The sequence below is a fragment of the Pseudophryne corroboree genome, chromosome 9 (assembly GCF_028390025.1).
Source record: "Pseudophryne corroboree isolate aPseCor3 chromosome 9, aPseCor3.hap2, whole genome shotgun sequence".
Lineage (NCBI taxonomy): Eukaryota > Metazoa > Chordata > Amphibia > Anura > Myobatrachidae > Pseudophryne > Pseudophryne corroboree.
The window spans coordinates 271,416,104-271,436,696 of NC_086452.1; the positions used below are offsets into that span (position 1 = coordinate 271,416,104).

At 47.3% G+C, this 20,593-nt stretch overlaps 1 protein-coding gene across 1 annotated transcript in view; it reads left to right on the plus strand.

Annotated features, from left to right (window-relative positions):
• Nucleotides 1-20,593, plus strand: part of PDE4DIP (phosphodiesterase 4D interacting protein) — a 1,081,329-nt gene that overhangs the window by 127,038 nt on the left and 933,698 nt on the right. Inside the window, exon 3 of the mRNA XM_063940306.1 lies at nt 18,161-18,284. Coding sequence (XP_063796376.1) covers nt 18,161-18,284 — 124 coding nt within the window. The remainder of the gene's footprint in view (nt 1-18,160; nt 18,285-20,593) is intronic.

Below are 20,593 nucleotides of genomic sequence, written 5' to 3' on the forward strand. Positions count from 1 at the left end.
ACCTGTTGTCCGGATTAGGGGAGAAATAATTCCACACCGAAGAAGAGGTGGCTTTTTTGGTGTTTTGCCCAGGCATGACAATGGGCTTTTTCATCCCATGGCCAACAACTGTCTCCACTGGTGCCTTATTCAAACAAACCACATCACCATCAGAATCCTCATCGTCAACATCCTCCTCAGCGCTAGCTTCACCAATATCCTCCTCATCCTGGTGTACGTCTACAGTGACATTCTCAATCTCAATATCAGCAACTGGACTGGCAGTGCTCCTCCCAGCACTTGCAGGGGGCGTACAAATGGTGATAGGAGCCTCCTCTTTCCATACAGTCTTGGGAAGGTCAGGCCTAGATATCGCAACCGCAGACACACTTGGACTCTCCTTTGGGATTTGTGATATCTCTGAACGCATAGTTGTTTTTTTCCTGTGCTTTAACAAGTTTAATTTTTTTTTCATTTTTCAAGAGGGAGGAGGGCTTTCATACTCATGAGAAGCTGAGCCACCAGTCTTGAACACTTAGCCTTTCCTTGCCACTTCGTGTCGTGAATGGCATATTGCTAATTTTACGTTTCTCTTTAAATAATTTCTTTTTTTTCTGATTATTAATTTTTGCTTCTTGGATTTTACATGCCCTCTATGACATTAGGCATTGGCCTTAGCAGAAGACGGTGATGGAATTGCATTGTCAATATCATGACTGGTGGCAGTAGCAGCTTCAGCACTAGTACTAGGAACTGGAAGTGGTTCCTGATCTTCCACTATTTTTTCCTCTAAATTGTTGCTCTCCATTTCACAGGACAGCATCACCCAACAGCAGCACACCTGAATTTTTACAGCATACAAGACTGAGCCACCAAGCATACAGGACCAGTGTGTTTTTATTTTAGCAACTGCACTTGTGAATTTTTACAGCATACAAGACTGGGTCAGCACACCTGTATTTTCACAGCATACAGGGCCAGGGTACTTTTATTTTAACAACTTCACCCCTGAATTTTTACAGCATACAAGACTGGGACAGCACCCCTGTATTTCCATAGCATACAGGACCAGTGTGCTTTTATATTAACAACTGCACCCCTGATTTTCTATAGCATACAGAACCAGTGTGCTTTTATTTTAACAACAGCAGCACCCCTGAATTTTTACAGCATACAAGACTGGGCCAGCACCCCTGTATTTTCACAGCATACAGGCCAGTGTGCTTTTATTTTAACTGCACCCCCTGAATTTTTACAGCATACAGGGCCAGTGTAATATTATTTTAACAGCAGCACCCCTGTATTTGTACAGCATACAAGACTGGCCCAGCACCCCTGTATTTTTAAAGCATACAGGATCAGTGTGTTTTTATTTTAATCAACTGCACCCCTGAATTTTTACAGCATACAGGGCCAATGTAATATTATTTTAACAACTGCACCCCTGAATTTGTACAGCATATAGGACCAGTGTGCTTTTATTTTAACAACAGCAGCATCCCTGAATTTTTACAGCATAGGAGACTGGGCCAGCACACCTGTATTTTCACAGCATACAGGACCAGTATGCTTTTATTTTAACAACTGCACCCCTGAATTTTTACAGCATACAGGAGGACAGTGCCCCTGCCCCCTGTTCAACACAGTGATAGCCAGGACTGCAACAGCCATGTACTGCTGCAGCACCCCTAACAGCACATGAACCACCAGTGACAGCCAGGACAGCACACCTAACAGCACAGGTACACCACAGTGATAGGAGCAGCACCCCTACAGAGCACACACTAACCCCACCAAACGCCACCACCCACAGAGAGACAGAGGTCTGTCTCCCTCACTCTCCAGGCCCAGAGTGAAAATGGCGGCGACGCGCGGCTGTTTATATGGAATCCAAAACCCGCGAGAATCCGACAGCGGGATGATGACGTCTTGCCTCGTTCTGGTTTCCGAGTCTAGCTCAGAGCATGAAGTTTGGGGAGGGTGTTTTGGTTCTCCAGGAACCGAACCTGCTCATCTCTAGTCCTGATCATTGAAATATTATAGAGGTGGAAACAGGATTTGGAGTGGAACTGAATATGGGTGACAACGAGAAGACAGAATCAAGGATGACACCCAGGCAACCATCTTGGGGAATAAACGAGAGTGGGGTATTATCAACAGAGAGTGAGAGTGGACTTTGGCAGGAAGAAAGATGATAGGAGAAATGTAATAGCCTACAAGATGCAAGCAAGTTTTTCTACTATTATTAAGGAAACTTGGTTGTGTCTTTTAAATTATTGCAGCTTTAAATAATGTATATATTTTAATGTCTGAGGAAAAATTAGATTTATGGTAAGAACTTATCGTTGTTAAATCTCTTTCTGCGAGGTACACTGGGCTCCACAAGGATTAACATCGGGGTGTAGAGTAAGATCTTGATCCGAGGCACCAACAGGCTCAAAGGTTTTGACTGTTCCCAAGATGCACAGCGTCGCCTCCTCTATAACCCCGCCTCCATGCACAGGGAGCTCAGTTTCGTTAACCAGCCCAATGCAGTAGCAGGTACCAGAGACGACAACCGCTCGTAGACAATCACACCACACACTCACCGCAGGAGAGGGTGTCAGCGGTTATGCCAATACCAACCCAAAGAAGCTCAGTGCATCAGGGTGGAGCCCGGTGTACCTCGCAGAAAGAGATTTAACAAAGGTAAGTTCTTACCATAAATCTCATTTTCTGCTGTGGGGTACACTGGGCTCCACAAGGATTAACATCAGGGATGTCCTAAAGCAGGTCCTTATGGGAGAGGGCACAAGAAACTGGTGTCCAAATGAAGCATCCTGGGAAGCGGCGGTATCAAAGGCATAGAACCTAATGAACGTGTTCCCAGAGGACCACGTAGCTGCCTTGCACAATTGTTCAAGGATCGCACCACGTTGGGCCACCCAAGAAGGTCCAACCGACCTAGTAGAATGGGCGTTAATGGTAGCAGGAGCTGGACGACCAGCCTGTACATAAGCATGTGCAATCACCATTCTAATCCATCTTGCCAAGTCCTGGTAAATACAAGGGCCCTGAACAAGGAGGTCTGGATATTGTGGAAGTAGAAGGGGACAATCTAGCGAGAGGCCCTGTAGATCGGAGAACTAGTGCCGTCTGGGCCACGCTGGAGCGATCAGAAGTAGGTTTCCTCCTTCTTGCTTGAACTTCCATATTACTCTGGGCAGGAGTGACACTGGAGGGAACACGTACGGCAGCCGAAAGTTCCATGAGTTTGACAGAGCATCCACGAACGCTGCTTGCGGATCCCTTGTACTTGCTCCGAAGACCGAAACCTTGTGATTGTGTCGAGACGCCATCAGGTCCACATCTGGGAGGTCCCACTTGTCCATGAGAAGTTGAAACACCTCTGGATGTAGGCTCCCCTCTCCGGCGTGCACGTCCTGACGACTGAGATAGTTCGCCTCCCAGTTCAGAACGCCCAGAATGAACACTGCGGACATGGCCGGCAGATGGCGTTCTGCCCACTGAAGAATCCTTGATACTTCCCTCATTGCCATGTGGCTTCGAGTGCCGCCCTGATGATTTATGTACGCCACCGTGGTGGCGTTGTCCGATTGCACCTGAAAAGGTCTGTTCTGTATGAGATGCTGGGCCATTGTTAACACCCGCAGTTCCAGAATATTAATCGGGAGTCGAGACTCCTCCTTGGTACACCGACCCTAAAGAGAGTGTTGTACCAACACCATGCCCCAACCTCTCAGACTGGCATCCGTCGTCAGGAGGACCCATTCGGATATCCAGAACGGACGGCCCCTGCTCAATTGAAGGTCCTGTAGCCACCAGCTCAGTGACAGGCGGACTTCCGGAGATAATAAGATCATGTGAGATCTGATCCGGTGAGGCAGGCCATCCCACTTGGTCAGAATTAACTTCTGCAGAGGGCGAGAGTGGAACTGAGCATACTCCACCATGTCGAAAGCTGACACCATGAGACCTAGCACTTGCATTGCCGAATGTATCGACACTTGCAGACGAGATAGGAAGCATCGAATCCTGTCCTGAAGCTTCAGGACTTTCTCCTGAGACAGGGACAACCATTGCTTGTGAGTGTCCAATAACGCTCCCAGGTGTACCATGCTCTGATCAGGGACCAGGGAGGATTTCTTCCAGTTGATCAGCCACCCGTGGGCTGTCATGCACTGGACCGTCAGATCGAGATGACATAGGAGAAGTGCTAGGGAATTTTCCAGGATCAACATATCGTCCAAGTTCAGTAAGATCCTAACCCCTTGACGGCGGAGTGTAGCTGTCATGACCACCATTACTTTGGTGAAAACTCGGGGAGCCATTGTCAAACAGGACAAACAGTGCCTCTGTTTTCCTAACCCGAGCCATCCTGGCTACATAAATTTTTAAGGCCCTGAATACATCAAGGGACTTGGAATCCTCCAAGTCACCTGTAGCCACAGGTACCACAATAGGTTGGTTCATATGAAACGATGAAACCACTTTAGGCAAAAATTGAGGACAAGTCTCAACTCTGCTCTATCCACATGGAAAATCAGATAGGGGCTTTTGTGAGATAAAGCCGCCAATTCGGACACCCGCCTTGCAGATGCCAAGGCCAACAACATGACCACCTTCCAAGTGAGAAATTTTAATTCAACCTTTTGAAGAGGTTCAAACCAGTGAGATTTTAGGAACTGTAACACCACGTTAAGGTCCCATGGTGCCACTGGGGGCACAAAAGGAGGCTGGATGTGCAACACTCTCTTTACAAAAGTCTGGACTTCTGGGAGAGAAGCCAATTCCTTCTGAAAGAAAATTGATAGGGCCAAAATCTGTACCTTAATGGAGCCTAACTTTAGGCCCATATCCACTCCTGTCTGTAGAAAGTGGACAAAACGGCCCAGATGGAAATCTTCCGTAGGAGCATTCTTGGCTTCACACCAAGATACATACTTCCTCCAGATACGGTGATAATGTTTCGCCGTCACCTCCTTCCTAGCCTTTATCAGAGTAGGGATGACTTCCTCCGGAATACCTTTCCCAGCTAGGATTTGGTGTTCAACCGCCATGCCATCAAACGTAACCGCGGTAAGTCTTGGAACACGCAGGGCCTCTGCTGCAACAGGTCCTCTCTGAGAGGAAGAGGCCACGGATCTTCTGTGAGCATTTCCTGAAGATCTGAATACCAGGCCCTTCGAGGCCAATCTGGAACAATGAGTATTGTCTGCACTCTTTTTCGTCTTATGATTCTCAATATTTTTGAGATGAGTGGAAGAGGAGGGAACACATAGACCAACTGAAACACCCATGGTGTCACCAGGGCGTCCACCGCTACTGCCTGAGGGTCCCTTGACCTGGCACAATACCTCCGAAGCTTCTTGTTGAGGCGTGACGCCATCATGTCTATTTGAGGAAGTCCCCAATGACTTGTTATCTCTGCAAAAACTTCTTGATGAAGTCCCCACTCTCCTGGATGGAGATCGTGTCTGCTGAGGAAGTCTGCTTCCCAGTTGTCCACTCCCGGAATGAAGACAGCTGACAGAGCGCTTATGTGATTTTCCGCCCAGCGAAGAATCCTGGTGGCTTCCGCCATTGCCACTCTGCTCCTTGTCCCGCCTTGGCGGTTTACATGAGCCATGGCTGTGACGTTGTCTGATTGAATCAGTACCGGTAGGTCACGAAGAAGATTCTCTGCTTGTCGTAGGCCATTGTATATGGCCCTCAATTTCAGTACGTTGATGTGTAGACAAGCCTCCTGGCTTGACCATAGTCCCTGAAAATGTCTTCCTTGTGTGACTGCTCCCCATCCTCGGAGGCTCGTATCCGTGGTCACCAGAACCCAGTCTTGAATACCGAACCTGCGACCCTAGAGAAGGTGAGCACTCTGCAGCCACCACAGGAGAGACACCCTGGCCCTGGGGGACAGGCTATTTTCTGATGTATTTGTAGATGGGACCCCGACCACTTGTCCAGAAGGTCCCACTGAAATGTCCTCGCATGGAACCTGCCGAAGGGGATGGCCTCGTAGGCCGCCACCATTTTTCCCAGTACTCGAGTGCATTGATGGACTGACACTCTTTTTGGTTTTAGCAGGTCTCTGACCATGTTCTGGAGGTCCTGGGCTTTTTCCACTAGGAGAAAAACCCTCTTCTGTTCCGTGTCCAGAATCATGCCTAAGAAAGATAGCCGAGTCGTTGGAATCAACTTTGACTTTGGTAGATTTAGAATCCAGCCGTGCTGCTGCAGCACTCTCAAGGAAAGCGACACGCTTTTCAGCAATTGATCTCTCGATCTCGCTTTTATCAGGAGATCATCCAAGTACGGGATAATTGTGACTCCCTGCCTGCGCAGGAGCACCATCATTTCCGCCATTACCTTGGTGAAAATCCTCAGGGCCGTGGAAAGCCCAAACGGCAACGTCTGAAACTGGCAGTGACAGTCCTGTACAGCGAATCTCAGGTACGCCTGATGAGGAGGATATATGGGGACATGAAGGTATGCATCCTTTATGTCTAGTGACACCATAAAATCCCCCTCTACCAGGCTGGAGATAACTGCCCGGAGCGATTCCATCTTGAATTTGAACTTTTTTAAGTACAGATTTAGAGATTTTAGATTCAGAATGGGTCTGACCGAGCCATCCGGTTTCAGGACCACAAACAGGGTTGAATAGTACCCTTTTCCCTGTTGGACTAGGGGAACCTTGATAATCACTTGCTGTTGATACAGCTTTTGAATTGCAGTAAAACTATTTCCCTCTCTGGGGGAGAAGCTGGCAAAGCTGACTTGAAAAATCGGCGAGGAGGCACCTCTTCGAATTCCAGTTTGTAGCCTTGGGATAAAATTTCCATTGCCCAAGGATCCACGTCTGACAGAACCCAGACCTGGCTGAAGAGTCGGAGATGTGCCCCCACTGGCGCGGACTCCCTCAGTGGAGCCCCAGCATCATGCGGTGGATTTAGTAGAAGCCGGGGAGGACTTCTGATATTGTGGTGTTTTCTTTTGCTGTGGGGGAACATAAGGCAAAAAAGAAGATTTACCCGCGGTAGCCATGGAAACCAGGTCCGCGAGACCCTCCCCAAATAAGACCTCACCCTTGTAAGGTAAAACTTCCATATGTCTCTTTGAGTCGGCATCACCCATCCACTGGCGGGTCCACAGGGCTCGCCTAGCAGAAATGGCATGGCTTTGGCTCTTGAACCTAACGGCCCAACGTCTCTCGCAGCGTCTCTCATATATAAGGCTGCATCTTTAATGTGACCCAAGGTCAATAAAATGCTATCCCTATCTAGGGTGTCAATGTCAGATGACAAGTTATCTGCCCATACTGCTACTGCGCTACATACCCATGCCGACGCTACTGCCAGTCTGAGCAAGGCACCCGTATGTGTATAAATTGATTTTAAGGTAGTTTCCTGTCTGCGATCAGCAGGATCCTTGAGGGCTGCCATGTCCGGAGATGGTATCGCCACCTTTTTGGACAAGCGCATTAAAGCCTTGTCCACCCTGGGCGAGGATTCCCGCCGTAAGAATTCTCTTGGGAATCTGCAGTTTCTTGTCTGGTGTTTCCCAAGCCTTTTCAAATAAAGCGTTCAGCTCATGAGACGGGGGAAAGGTTACCTCAGGTTTCTTTTCCTTAAACATGCATACCCTCGTGTCAGGGACAGAGGGGTCATCTGTGATACGCAAAACATCTTTTATAGCAATAATCATATAATGAATACTTTAGGCCACCCTTGGGTGTAACCTCGCATCATCGTAGTCGTCACTGAAGTCAGAATCCGTGTCGGTATCAGTGTCTGCTACGTGGGACAGGGGACGTTTCTGAGACCCTGAAGGGCCCTGTGACACAGCCAAAGCCATGGATTGACTCCCTGTTTCTTCCCTTTGTCCAATCTCTTATGTAATAAAGACACATTTGCATTTTAAACATTCCACATATCCAACCAATGAGGTGTCGGCGTCGCCGACGGAGACACCACAATCATCTGCTCTACCTCCTCCTTAGATGAGCCTTCCGCTTCAGACATGCCGACACACACGTACCAACACCCCCACACACTCAGGGATATATATCTATATGGAGACAGTCCCCGAATAAGGCCCTTTGGAGAGACAGAGAGAGAGTATGCCAGCACACACTCAGCGCCACCGGACACTGGAATACATTCCCAGTCAGTACAGCGCTTATATATATATATATATATATATATATATAACACTCACTGCGCCAAATAAATGTGCCCCCCCCCCCCATCTTTTGTGCCCTCTGTACTTGTGTTCAGCAGGGGAGAGTTCGGGGAGCCAGCTTCTCTGCAGCGCGCTGTGGAGAAAATGGCGCTGGTTAGTGCTGGAGGATCAAGCTCCGCCCCCTCAACGGCAGGCTTCGGTCCCGCTCAAATCTTTATACTGGCGGGGGTTTCTGTAATATACTGCCTCCGCAGTGTATATATATATATATATATATATATATATATATATATCTATGCCAGTGTCCCTAGAAGTTTATAACTGCTGCCCAGTGCGAGCCCCCCGCGCGCCCTGCACCCATACTGTGTCGTCAGTGTGTGTGAATGTGGGAGCAATGGCGCGCAGCGTTACCGCTGCGCGGTACCTCAGTGAAGATCAAAAGTCTTCTGCTGCCTTTGAAGTCTTCTTTCTTCTTATACTCACCCGGCTTCTATCTTCCGGCTCTGTGAGGAGGACGGCGGCGTGGCTCCGGGACGAACAACGAGGGTGAGACCTGTGTTCCGACCCTCTGGAGCTAATGGTGTCCAGTAGCCTAAGAAGCAGAGCCTATCATTTAAGCCAGTGCACACAGGGGCGGATTGGGAACAAAAAGCGGCCCTGGAAAACTTTGTACTAGTGGCCCCACATGGGCAGCACCAGAGGTGTAAGGTCTAGCCATGGGCCATGGCAGCAGCACCCTCCCCCCAAGACTTTCCAGATAGTGGGCATGTCTAGCATCAAGGGGGAAGTTAAAAGGAAATAAAATTAAATGTTATGAGCACATTATATGATACATCTTCAGAATTTAGGAAACTATATCATTCTTTAGAAAGATATAGTTTCTTGCTTATTACACCAACCGTATCCCAATCACTATTCACTCAATCTTATATGTCAGCCAAGCAGGCAGACAGAGCATACACTAGATCATCTGCAATGACAGGCTAAGTGGCAAAGTAATTTTCATATATGCAAATTAATTTGCATCTTATTCATTGTCTATAAATAGGACCACATGTCCTCAAACAAAACAGGCCCCACTGGTGCGTCGGCCCACCGGGAATCTTCCCTGTAAACCCTGTGGCCAATCCGCCTCTGAGTGCACACCTATCTAAAGTCTTTAGAGTGCCCATGTCTCCTGCGGAGCCCGTCTATACCCCATGGTCCTTACGGAGTCCCCAGCATCCTCTAGGACGTAAGAGAAAGTACTTTTAGCCTTCTGTGCGGAAGGAGCCGTACTAGGTAGGCAAGCTGTTTTAGCAGTAGCCAGATTAGCCACAATCTTATTTAGGTCTTCTCCAAAGACAATGTCTCCTTTGAAAGGAAGCACCTCCAGGATTTTCTTGGAATCCAAATCCACCGACCAAGATCTCAACCAAAGGATACGTCTGGCCAAAACGGATGCAGTAGTAGCCTTGGCCGCGAGCACCCCAGCATCGGAGGCCGCCTCCTTAAGGTACAGAGAAGCCATGGCAATATACGAGAGACATTGTCGAGCATGCTCAGATGCATCGGAAGACAGTTCTGCCTCGAGCTCCTGAGCCCACGCCTCAACAGCTTCAGCAGCCCAAGTTGCTGCAATTGTTGGCCATTGTACAGCCCCCGAAAGGGTAAAAATTGCTTTCAAACAGCTCTCCACACGACGATCCATCGGTTCCTTCAGAGAGCTGATGGTAGTTACTGGCAGAGCTTAGGAAACAACCATTCGCGCCACATGAGAATCTACAGGTGGTGGGGTTTCCCAATTTTTACACACCTCCACAGAAAGATGATAGCGAGCCAACAGCAGTGGCGTAGCTAGGGGTCCGCAGCCACTGCGAGCACTTGGAGGTGCGCAGGGCAGCGGGGCGCCCTAGCCACCACTGATTTCTGCTGGGAAGGAGAGACACGGAGGGAACAGCGCGCGCCTCTCTTGTGTGTCCCTCCTTCGTCTCCGGTGGCAGCGGCGTGTCTGTTTAATGAAGTGCCCGATCGTGAGCTCCTTCACAAAACAGCACAGCAGCGGGGGAGCCCAGAGGGGGGGGGGTGGTGCACCTGGCACTGGGGGGGGGGGGGGTGAGCATATTTGGCACTTGAAGGGGCATATTTGGCACTGGGGGAGCATAGTTGATAGTTGGCACGGGGGGGAGGGGCATATTTGGCACAGGGGGATCATATTTGGCCCTGGGAGAGCAAATTTGGCACTGGGGGGTATATGTGTACCTGGCCCTGGGAGAGCATATTTGGCACTGGGGGCTATATGTGTACCTGGCACTGTGGGAGAATATCTGGCACTGGGGGCATATGTGGCACTGGGAGCACAGCCCTAGCAACAAGCATTACCTCCTGGTTACAAGCACAACATCCAGCTCATGAAATCCCTGGCATTAAGCATTACCCCCTGGCAAGAAGCTTTAAATCCAGCAGATGATACCTCTGGCAACTAGCATAACATCTACCACATGAAATCCCTGGCAACAAGCATGACACCCTGAGCATGAAAACCCCTGGCACCGTGCATGGAACCAAGAGCATGAAACCCCTGGCAATGAGCAGGTAATTTAAAAGTAATTAGAAGCCTTACTCTAGGACTTAATGTGTAATGGGCATTGCGGTGTATGTCATAATGTATCACAGGCATTACGGTGTGTGGCATAGTATATCACGGGCATTGTGGTATGTGGTATAATGTCTCAGGGGCATTGCGGTGTGTGGTATAGGGTATAACGGGCATTGCGGTGTGTGGTATAGGGTATAACGGTCATTGCGGTATGTGTCACATGTATTACGTTGTGTGGAATACTATATCATGGGCAATGTGGTATGTGTGCAGGGTCATTGCAGTGTGTGGCATAATGTGTAGCGGACATTGCGATGCCTGTCATAATGTGTCACAGGCATTATGGTGTGTGGCATAATGTGTCGGGGGCATTATGGTGTGTGGCATATTGTGTCATGGGCATTATTGTGTGTGGCATAATGTGTCTGGGGCATTATGGTGTGTGATATATTGTGTAATGGGCATTAATGGGCATTATTGTGTGTGGCATAATGTCTAAGGGCCATTGCAGTATGTGGCATAATGTATACTGGGCATTACTATACGGATGAAAAATGACAAATAATGTACGGGGTATGAATCAGGATTTATTTTTTTTCCTGTGGTGGCCAACGTCTGGGCGTTCAGGTTGCAAAACTAGGGTATAAGGTAGTCTTTTCCTGGAATACCGCACCCCTTTATGCAAATCCACATCTATTTCAGCAAGGCCACACACCCTTTTGCAGCGCACGCAGATTCATCGCTTTACTAGGGCCAATTATGAGGGGGGCGCCAGAGAATTTTTTGGCTTGGGGGAGAAAAATTTCTAGTTACGCCACTGGCCAACAGTCTCTTATTCGGTGTAAACTTTGTCCCCGGATTTTCCCAGGATTCCTGACGTATGTCAACCAGGTGTTTAGAATAGGGTAAACCTGTTTAACCACCTTCTTGCGCCTAAACTTATCCGGTTTCTTGGAAACAGTTTCAGGCTCAGAATCAGACACCTGAAGAATGAGCCGTATCACCTCAATCAAATTCAAGACATCCACGGATGACTTCCCTTCCCCATCTGAAACATCAGCATCAGAGTCAGGGGGGTCAGTATATGCACCGTCCTCCGCAGAGGACGTGTCGGTTAGAGCCGTGGATTTGGAGGAGGTAATGACCCGTTTAGAAGATGACTTAGATTTAGTCATAGATCGGTTCAAATGCTGTAACTGAGTGGAAAGCTGATCCGCCCATGGCGGGTTCACAGCAGGAACCATAAACTGTTGCAGTGGCACAGGTGGTCCCACAGGGGGCGTCAATTTAGTCACAAGTGTGTTTAACAATGTGGAGAATGTAGCCCAAGGTGGGTCCTGTGAAACCCCAAGCGCTACTGAGCCACTGGGGGGTAATGAACCCTCTGAACCGGAACTCTCAGCTGCTAGATTATCCTCCATTACGTCTGCAGCCTCACTACCACGCAGAGTGGGAGAGGCCCCTACGTCGTTGCCACGTGTAGCAGACATAACTATTTGCACAGTAATGGGCAACTCGGTACAAGGTGTTGCAGCACTATACCTAGCAAGAACTCTCAGAATAGAAGCCTAAGATGGCACAGACCGGGAGTTCAAGAGATATAGAATATATGGTGACTATAAATCACAAGCAAAAATACCCCAACAGTATATCTTGTGATACAATCCTATATTAAATACAGAAAAACCTGAAACACTTGGTCCCCTCAGGTATAGCAATATAGGAATAGCACGCTGAGTGAAACACCCTGCAATAAGGCAACCACTCAGCGGCTACATGCACACACACATATATATTCACAAATTTACCATGCAGAAATTATGGGGGTAATTCCAAGTTGATCGTAGCAGGAATTTTTTTTAGCAGTTGGGCAAAACCATGTGCACTGCAGCACTGCAGGGGGGGGGGGGGGGGGGGGGCAGATATAACATTTGCAGAGAGAGTTAGATTTGGGTGGGTTATTTTGTTTTTGTGCAGGGTAAATACTGGCTGCTTTATTTTTACACTGCAATTTAGATTGCAGATTGAACTCACCACACCCAAATCTCTCTCTCTCTGCACATGTTATATCTGCCTCCCCTGCAGTGCACATGGTTTTGCCCAACTGCTAAAAAATTTCCTTCTGCGATCAACTCAGAATTACCCCCTATGTACCATGAACTGCACTGGACTAGCAATACAAAGTAATACTCAATATGGCTATATGTGATAACTATAGATATAACAAACACAGTAAGCACTGGATGTATATCACAGGGCATTTGTACCACCCAACCCTGAATGTATGCACTCTTTCTTTACTAACACAGTCCCAGTGACAGGTAGAATATTCAAGTGTCCTGTAGGAAGCACAGCACTGGAAGTCAGGCGGTTCCACAGAGGAGGATTTGCCCCAACAATCCCAGGAACAGCAAGGCTCTATCTGTAATGGACGCTGACCAGGAGTGAAGGGGAAGGAAGCAGCTCCAGGGTGGGAACATTGTATAAATGGCGCCCTGGGGCTGGGGGGAGAGGCATCAGGTCCGGCCAGCTCCCCCTGCTGCCATCCCCACCGGGTGTGCGGGCAGAACTAACAACGGGGAAATTGGTACTAAATCCCCCTGACCTGTGCCCAAAATAATACCCTGGTGGCTAGTGGAGCAGCTGCACAGTACTCAGTGTCCACGCCAGTGCACGCGGCCCGCCTCCCATGGCCGCGCTGGATCGCGGTAAAGTGTGGCACAGGAGCCCCTTACCTCCCACTTGTCTGCGGCCTCGCGATCCTGGAGACGGCGACGTGTGTGTGACTCACATTTTGGAAGAAGCCTGCGTCTCCGCTGCACTGCAACCCCAGCGCGGGAGTATACAGCGCCGCTGGGGGTGATGGAGCTGCACGCTAGAAAGTCTCTAAGACTTTGCCAACAGCAGCCCTTGAAGTCTTCAAACAGATTACTGTTCAGTTTTTCGCAAAAAAACTCTGAAAAAGGCTGCTTAAGGTAACCACCTGTAAAGTGCCTGCATACTGCAAGGCACCAACTTACAAACTGAGATCCCTGGCATGGAGGCGGGGTTATAGAGGAAGCGACGCTGTGCATCTTGGGAACAGTCAAAAGCTTTGAGCCTGTTGGTGCCTCGGATCAAGATCCTACTCTACACCCCGATGTTAATCCTTGTGGAGCCCAGTGTACCCCACAGCAGAAAATGCTTTTTTCAATAATAAAGCATTTGTTTTCCTGTACTCTGAAGTGGTTATGGGAACAGCAGTAATACTTTATAGATAGCTCTCTCTGGGAAACCTTCACCAGAGAGAGCAAAAGCTATTGCTGGCGATCAGCAGTCATTTCTATTTGCCATTTGTTGTATACAGTAATATACAGTAGATTATAAAGAAACATCCATTACTGCTCCCTTCTTTGCAGTTATGCTTATAAGGATGCTGTGTACCAACCAGATGTGGACTATGCTGCTAGTTACTTATGCTAGCTCTCCTGGGCAGCAGAGTCCAATGTGTACCATGGATTTGTATAGGGACCTTCACATACCACCCAACATATTCATATCTTGAAGAGGGATTCCCGCTCGCGCGTAGCATGCACCTGCGTCCGATAAAGGGGCACGGACTGTCTGAAAAGGGGCGTGGCTTCACAGTACGAGTCATGCCCCCATTTGCCGTCATTAAAGAGGGCATGACCAGCGCTCTGTGAGCTGCTGGCATGCCCCCAGTCCCCCTGTCTCCACTGAATTGACACTGTGCGCATGCTTAGCAGAGCAGCAGTGTAAAGAGCCTCCCAACTGCCCCTTCCCACCGTGTGACACTGCGGCCCGTGGGTGGGATAGCGGGACAGTCCCCAAAAAACGGGACTGTCTAGCGAAAATCGGGAGAATTGGGAGGTATGTCTTCAGAAAGAAATACTGGGCATTCACGTGGGATAGTAGTAACATAGTGATGTGCACTATCTATGCTGCTAGTTGTAGTTCACCTGTGTACCTTGGATTTGTATAGGGACCTTCAGAAAAATTTTTTGGCCATTCCAGTGGGATAGTAACATAGTAATATATTTTCTGAGGTTGAAAAATGACAATTTGTTCATTGAGTTCAACCTGTTAGTGATCTCCTACACCAGTGGTTTCCAAACTTTTTTGAATCACGGCGTCCTAGCGTATAATAATTTTTTTCATGGCACCCCTAGGCCAAAAGTTTCTTATAGAGAAATTTGGAAAGAAATATTAAAATAAGTAAATTGTGTTTATATGTCAGCCTTAAGTTCAACTGTATGTTGAGGGGGAAAGATTTGCTTATGTTTGTCTACATATATTATGATTGCCAGCCACCAGCACTAGTTTTGCCTATTACATTGACCATAAATAATTTTAATTGGTCCTGGACCACAAATCCAAGGCACCCCTGCAACTGTCCGAGACACCCCAGGGTGCCACGGCACACAGATTGGGAACCACTGTCCTGCACTGTAATAATTTTAAGACTAATTATAAGTGTGGTGAATGTTTAGCCCTTATTTATATTCCTTTTCTTTATTATTATTTATTTCTTACTATAGTGCATGATTTACCACCCATAACCCTGTATATTATCCATTAGGAATTTATCTAGCCCATTCGAAAAAGGATATTCACAGGTCATGGGCTTCTAGCTTTATTAGGCAACTGCTGACAAGTTATAGATAAAAAATACAAAAAGAAAAAAAAAAGTTCTAGATAAAGTCAGTGCTATAGTGAGCCATAGTCACGCAGACCACTGTTTTAAGCTGTAAAGTTTGACTTAAATAATTATCTCCCTATAATACAATCCTTCTTGTATGTGAGAGAAACCAGCAAAATATTAATTCTAAAAATCTGCCTTTCATAGGGCCTAATTCTGAGTTGATTGCAGTAGGAACTTTGTTAGCAGTTGGGCAAAACCATGTGCTCTGCGGGGGGTGGGGGGGAGGGGGGGCAGATATAACATGTGCAGAGAGAGTAGATTTGGGTGGGGTGTGTTCAAACTGAAATGTAAATTGCAGTGTAAAAATAAAGTATCCAGTATTTACCCTGCACAGAAATAAAATAGCCCACCCAAATCTAACTCACTCTGCAAATGTTAAATCTGCCCCACCTGCAGTGCACATGGGTGGTCATTCCGAGTTGATCACTCACTGCCGTTTTTCACAGCGCAGCGATCAGGTGAAAAATCGGCATTTATGCGCATGGTATGCAGCACGCATGCGCTAAGTACTTTCACACAAAAGTTTGTAGTTTTACCCAAGCTCGAGCAACGTTTTTCAGTCGCTTGAGTGTACGTAGTATGATTGACAGGAAGTGGGTGTTTCTGGGCGGCAACACAGCGTTTTCAGGGAGTGTGCTAAAAAACACAGGCGTGCCAGGTAAAAATGCAGGAGTGGCTGGAGAAACGGGGGAGGGGCTGGCCGAACGCAGGGCGTTTTTGTGATGTCAAACCAGAAACTAAACAGACTGCAGTTATCGCAAGATAGGAGTAGGTCTAGAGCTACTCAGAAACGGCATGACATTTTTTAGTAGCAATTCTGCTAATCTTTCGTTCGCACTTCTGCTAAGCTAAGATACACTCCCAGAGGGCGGCGGCCTAGCGTGTGCACTGCTGCTAACAGCAGCTAGCAAGCGATCAACTCGGAATGAGGGCCATGGTTTGCCCAACTGCTAACAAATTTGCTGCTACGATCAACTCTGAATTACCTCCATAGTGTTCATTCTAGCACCCCCCACCTTTCAAAACCTGTGCAGTTCCTCTTTCCTGCCTGGAGTGTTGCTCACTGCTGTGGTGCTTCTGGCATTGGGCCTAATTTAGACCTGATCGTAGCAGCAAATTTGTAAGGCGTTAGCAGATGGGCAAAACCATGAAGGTCATTCTGAGTTGTTCTCTCGCTAGCAGTTTTTAGCAGCCATGCAAACGATATGCCGCCGCCCACTGGGAGTGTATTTTAGCTTAGCAGAAGTGCGAACGAATGTATCGCAGAGCGGCTACAAAGTTTTTTTGTGCAGTTTCAGAGTAGCTCAAAACCTACTCAGCGACTGCGATCACTTCAGACTGTTCAGTTCCTGTTTTGACGTCACAAACCCGCCCAGCCACGCCTGCATTTTTCCTGGCACGCCTGCATTTTTCCGAACACTCCCTGAAAATGGTCAGTTAACACCCAGAAACGCCCACTTCATGTCAATCACTCTGCGGCCATCAGTGCTTCGCTAGACCTTGTGCAAAACTACATCTTTTGTTGTGCTTGACCTTGTACGACGCATGTGCGCATTGTGCCACACACGCATGCTCAGAACTGCCGGTTTTTTGCCTGATCGCTGCGCTGTGAACAAATGACAAATGAACTCGGAATGACCTCCCATGTGCACTGCAGGGCGGGAAGAGATAACATGTGCAGAGAGAGTTAGATTTGGGTGGGTTATATTGTTTCTGTGCAGGGTAAATGCCGGCTGCTTTATTTTTACACTGCAATTTAGATTTCAGTTTGAACACACCCCACCCAAATCTAACTCTCTGCACATGTTATATCTGACCCCCCCTTCCCCCCCTCCCCATGCAGTGCACATGGTTTTGCCCATCTGCTAACAAATTTGCTGCTACGATCAGGTCTGAATTAGGCCCATTGGGGGTCATTCCGACCAGATTGCATGCTGCAGTTTTTCACAGCAGTACGATCGTGTCTGAACTGCGCATGCGCTGTGACTGCAATGCGCAGGTGCATCGCTGCCTGGTGCCAAGAAAGGCTGGGCAGCGGGGGACCTTACAAAGAACGCGATCGCAGCGGCGATCGCAAGGTGATTGAGTTCAAGAAGGCATTTCTGGGTGGCAATTGCCCATTTTCTGGGAGTTCCGTGGAAAACACAGGGGTGTCCAGGGTGGATGTCCGATGTCAATTCTGGGACCTGACAGGCTGAAGTGATCGCAGTGGCTGAGTAAGTTCAGAGCTACTCAGAAACTGCACAAAAACTTTTTGCACAGCTCCCCTGCACAAGCGATCGCCACTTGCTATGCTAAAATATACTCCACCATAGGTGGCGACAATCTGATCATACGGCTGCAAAAAACTGCTGCCATGCGATCAACTCGGAATGACCCCCTGAGTCTGGTCTGCTTCTCAGCCCTGCCACTAACCAAATGGGTGTACGCTCAACTTAGCATGATCCCCCGGCCCCTATAGTTCACCTATGGTTAAAGATAATTGTATAATATAAGTGTTTTTAAGGGGAGATTTATCAAATCTTGGAGTGAGATAAAGCGAAGAGAGATAAAGTACCAACCAATTAGCTTCTGTCATTTTACAGGCTGTGTTAGAAAAATGCCAGAAGCTGATTGGACGCTATGGGCAACTCTCCACTTTCTCTCTTGAAGGTTTAATACATCTCCCCCAAAGTATTAGAATAATGTTAATTATGAATTATTCTTGGGAACTTTTTCAGGACTGATGGGGAAACCCTGCCTGACTGCAATGAACCTGAATCATTTCAAGAACATCATCAGAGGCAGGATGATACAGAGCAAGTTCGGGAGCATCTAGAGAACAAGATTCAGTATCTGCAGGAGGTACTAGGAAGGAGAAGTCTTATGTTGTGTTATATGTTTTTTGCTATTTATTTTTAACTTATTTTTTTTCAGGCAATTCAATTAGTGCCATTTTTTGCACCCAAAAAAATTATCTATTTTTAGGCAAAAACGCATAGAATCCGTAATAAATTCACGGATTTATGTTTTTAGCTGAGGCGATCACAAAAACAGCCTACTTTCACAGACTTTTCTTGGGGAGCCTGCCGAGGGCCCAAAACAATTCCATATAATTATCGCGGTAAATTACCGTGGCTAATTGAATTCCCACTTAGTATTTTAGATGTGTCACTTTTGGGGCTATTCTATTTACATCTATACTGCATCTTTTAAAAAATACTGTTTGCAGATCAACTGTGTCTCTACCAAAGATTGATATACATCATCGTTGCTGCAATGTGTACACACATGTGCATGCATCGCGGCATGATGCAAACGTGACGCACTGTGACTGGCCTCATCGGCGTTCGCTCCATAGACTTTAATGTGTGCGCGTGCATACTAGCCGCGCCATCGCTGCTTCAGCGATGAATGTGGCTACATCTGTACTAATACTCACTTGCCAACATTTCTGTTGGCTGCCTTGACTGTACAGTACACAACATGTTGGCTAGTTATAGCCCTTTTCCACTACTGATGCGGGTCGCAGCCGGGAGCCTGACACGGGAGCTACTCGGCTGCGACCCACAACAGAGCCCCCTTTCCCACTGGACTCACCCAACCCGGCATATTGAGGGGTTGGTGACGCTCTGGTGACGCGGCAGACGCGGCGCTGGGAGATCACATGATCTCCCAGCGCCGCCCTTCCATGCAGTGTAAATGGGAGTGGCTTCCGTTTACACTACAACCCTACCCGGATCATTCCCGTGTCCTACCCAGGTAGCTACCCGGGTAGGATTCCTGGGTCACTTAATCCGGGTTTTTGCAGAGGGACCCTTTTCCACTAGCAAAAAACACGGGTAAATGCGCGCCCCCGTGCATTTACCCATGTTTTTTGTAGCTAGTGGAAAAGGGGTATTAGTTATATGTATATCGCTTATCGCATGCAGTACAGGGAAAGGTAATAAATAGGTTGTTGCAGAGCTGTAACTAGACTTTTTGGTGCTCTGTGCCTGAGAGAGAATTGGTGCCCCCCCCCCCCCCCCCCCCCCCACGTTAAAGAGTTACCATGTTATAGTTAAATTATACAGCTGTTCGTTGAAAACAAAAAGCAAAACTATAAACCACTATCATAGCGGAGTTAAAAACATAAATTGTATAAATTTGTAAACATCTAAAGAGTGCACTTTTATATTGAAAAAAACATTTTCAACAAGTTTCATTTTCATTAGTAGCACCAATGACCGTATAAATCTAGCTTTAAAAACGAATAGATAGATTAATAGATTCTGCATAATAAAAACGACTTACTTAGAAAAGTGCAAGTATCTACAGTACCTGTAATGTATGATTAAATTCACACAGTAGACACGTCTGAAAACATGCAAAACCAATAGTGGAATAGAACTTATCTGGCACTACTGTATTTAGTAATGATGCAGGATCTCAGGACTGTGTTCTCCTTATCAATCAACACTCATAGGTGTTACACAGGTGAGGCAAAAAGAAGTACATATAGTGAAATACTGTTTAATACATAAAAAACAACATAGTTTTCAAAAGCACATAAAAACTCCACACAGATTACATATATTTTCAAACAGCTGGTCAATGACAATTATCGGATCAAATGTGAACGATGTAGCTACAGTTCAAATAGCGCTCACATCAGTGTAAGTCCCAGGTGCTTCACTGGTACAAGCTGAGATGTAAAACATCAGGTAACTTCAACGCGTTTCCTCCCCAACTGTTTTTTTTTTTCAAGGTCTACGATGTGCATGGTTTCTGTTCCAGATGGTCTCTGATAAATACCCCTCTCTATCCAATCTCGCACAGCTGATCCCTATACAAAAATCTTCTATTACTCCATGACCTTTTGCTGCATCAGGCGTGCCTTCCTGTTACTATCCATTGCCATAGCTGCGGTAGGCGGATCTCCCCATTACATCATATCCTGGTACTTAGCTGTGTAACTAAGTGGGTCTAGCTGCATCTCTCATACTCTTATCAACTTTCGGCTGGCTCCGTACTTTGTGGGAACAGAAGAGGCGGGAGGTAATACAGTAGCAGAGACAGCGGGTGAGCTGCAACTTGTCTTTCTATGGCGTATCTCCCGCTGTCATCCAGGAGGCATCAATCTTAATTACTGAGCAGCAAGGTGATTTTAGTATATCCCTCCTTATGTGGTAATA